Raw genomic sequence first — 2,829 nt, 5'->3', positions numbered from 1 at the left:
CTAGATATTATTCAGTTAGTCACTTATTTGTATGGAAAGTTACTGTCGTCAGGATTCCACTAGATATTATTCAGTTAGTCACTTATTTGTATGGAAAGTTACTGTCGTCAGGATTCCACTAGATATTATTCAGTTAGTCACTTATTTGTATGGAAAGTTACTGTCGTCAGGGTTCCACTAGATATTATTCAGTTAGCCATTTATTTATATGGAACACATCATATAAGTTGTCATTTTTTCATTATTGTTCATCATTGGCATCTGATTCGCCTCATTGTAAATATCCCATACCTTTTTACAAATTCCTGATAATCATATAATAAATTATCTATAGTTATTCGTTGTTTAATATTCTTAAATTGTTCAACAAACTTCAGCGTCAGTAAGTTGGTTGAAATAATTATGTAAAATAATACATGGGAGTTATATTTCACCGTGAATATTTTTTTTTATTCCTCATTACATTTAAAGAAAAAGAAAAGACTTCATGAAATAATATATATATACATTTCTTCTGCTTACCTATTGGAAGAATCCTAAAGACAAAAATCACAGGAGGTTCAAGTCCCATGGCACATACTTCGAGTGTTTTTGTAACTTTTTGTGCTGATTTTCTTCTCTTGGCCAACAGTTAGTAGGCGAAAGAAACGGGTCAGTTGACGGCCCACACAGATTACACCTGAAATTCACAATATAGGAAACGTGCCACACTGTTTCTTTTCGATACTAGTATAAATGAGAAAAGTTTGAAGTGATCTTAGTTCCTGTAAAAATTAAGCATGCGATAGGCACGGAAATTTCTGGATCGAAAACAATATATTCATTTATCCACTTGCATGGGCTTTTAACACATGGGGCAGAAGGGTCATGTAATCCTTCCCCTTCAGTTACAAGAGAGGCAAGTTATATATTTTCTCTTGCACTTTTTCACGTAGTGTACTTACACTATTGGTTAAAACCAGCGAGGTTGGTTAGTTTTCTAACAGCGGTGTAAAGAACTACGTTAAGACTGATAAAATGTTCGAGCTCGTGATGAAATATTTACAATATAACACCAGGATTTCTGACATGACAAGAAGTTTTCTAACGGCTCTTCTTTACGTATTAACACTAAAAATATTGCCGTCACGTATTAGAAATTCTAAGTTATGGTCTAAAATAAAGTTAAATGCCCCTGCCCACGTGGAAGAGAGATATCTTATCATACCACTCCTGTTGTCGCTCTCGTCGATTAGAAGTTGATGAAGTAATCGTACACACATGTGATGTAAGAAGTCTAGCTAGCCCTAAAACCGCTGTCACGTGTTTCGTAATCTTTTTCTTCCCCAAATGTCTTTATTCATCTGCTATATTGCTTGAAAAGTACTATATCTTATAATCACTAATTAAACTCATGTTTTTTCTCGACTTTCCAAAAATACAGCTTATTCGTAAGCTGTCGCGTTCGTTTCTCCATTCTAATTAAGAAAAACATTTTAATATTTTTCTGAAGTTTGATTGGTTCTTGATAAGCACAAAGCTGCACAATGGGCTATCTTTACTCTTCTCACCACAGGTCTCGAAACCTGAATTTTAGCGTCGTAAGCCTGCAGACTTACCATTGTGTCATTGGAGGCTCTTCTCAAGTGTTTTACTCGAAAAGATATTTCAGTAAGAAATGCAAAATATAGCTTTCATTAACAAAAAAACACAAAAAACGTGCATTTAAATCGCTGCACTCTGCATATACTGGTATTAATAAATATTATGCTTAGAATTATGTATTAATGGGTGGCAAACTAACTACTAAGACTAAATACAGCCACGAAATCAATAGCAAACAAGTATATGTTACAATGTGTATTTGTGTGTGTGTGTGTGTGTTTCGTTGAATTTCGCGCAAAACTATTCGAGGGCTACTTGCGCTACCCGTCCCTAATTTAAAAGTGATAGACTAGATGGTTAACAGCTAGTGAACACCATCCACCGCCAACTCTTGGGATATTCTTTATGAACGAAAATGGGATTATCTGTCACATTATGATGCTTCCAACGTTGGAAGGACGAACATGTTCGTTGACGGGATTTACAATGTAAAAAATAATTGGTCAAATGATTTTTTATCGCTGATTGAGAAGCTTACCTTAAAGTAGGAAAAAACTACGACTCTGACCACAACCTTAAATCTACAGTGAAGTCCACGTAATGTTAAAGTGAAAAACCCTTAGAACTGAAATAAATGCTAAATATTATTAACTAACAGCGACCCACAAAGCATTTGCGGTTGTTTTTATGCCCCTCGCTTGAATTTCCCCCCTATTCTATCATTTTCACGTACGCCATTTAAGCTACGCTTTCTTGGAAGCATTATGTGTTCGATTGATAAATCCTGGTTTATTTGGAAAATAACTTACGCGGTCAGACAAACAAGCTCACGTAGACGTAACTTTATGTAATGTAAACAATAAAGTAATGATATTTATAATAGTGTGCAGAGTATGAAACAGTTATGAGTTTAGTGTATGACACGGTTTTAGGAGTTGAACAAAAGAAACTCACAAAAACGAAGAATGAAACCCGTAATAAAGAAAAAAGTAGCTGAAAGGTGTTTATAGCAGTTTATAAAACGAACTAAATTATTGCAAAGTAAAGTAAATGTAAAGTTGTAATGAAGGAAAACTTAGCTGAATATGCAGAAACGTCTAAATGTGTGTTCATGAAGTGATAAGCATATGGTTTTGAAAAACTGCGCATGTGTATTTTAGACCTAAATAAGTCGATAAAGCGCATATAAATTGTATTTAGTGTAATGTACTTTTTTTTAGAATATTACACGCGGGTTAAGTGTTG

General features: G+C 34.3%; 1 protein-coding gene across 1 annotated transcript in view; it reads right to left on the bottom strand.

The window, feature by feature from the left end:
* Positions 1-1,119, bottom strand: part of LOC106457500 — a 73,095-nt gene extending 71,976 nt beyond the window's left edge. The window contains exon 1 of the mRNA XM_022383468.1: positions 523-1,119. Within this exon, the coding sequence (XP_022239176.1) occupies positions 523-571 (49 nt within the window). The 5' untranslated portion in view covers positions 572-1,119. The remainder of the gene's footprint in view (positions 1-522) is intronic.
* Between the last annotated feature and the right edge of the window lie 1,710 nt (positions 1,120-2,829).

This window comes from Limulus polyphemus, unplaced genomic scaffold (genome assembly GCF_000517525.1).
Source record: "Limulus polyphemus unplaced genomic scaffold, Limulus_polyphemus-2.1.2 Scaffold339, whole genome shotgun sequence".
In the NCBI taxonomy this organism is placed as follows: domain Eukaryota; kingdom Metazoa; phylum Arthropoda; class Merostomata; order Xiphosura; family Limulidae; genus Limulus; species Limulus polyphemus.
This window is presented reverse-complemented; position numbering and strand designations above follow the sequence as displayed.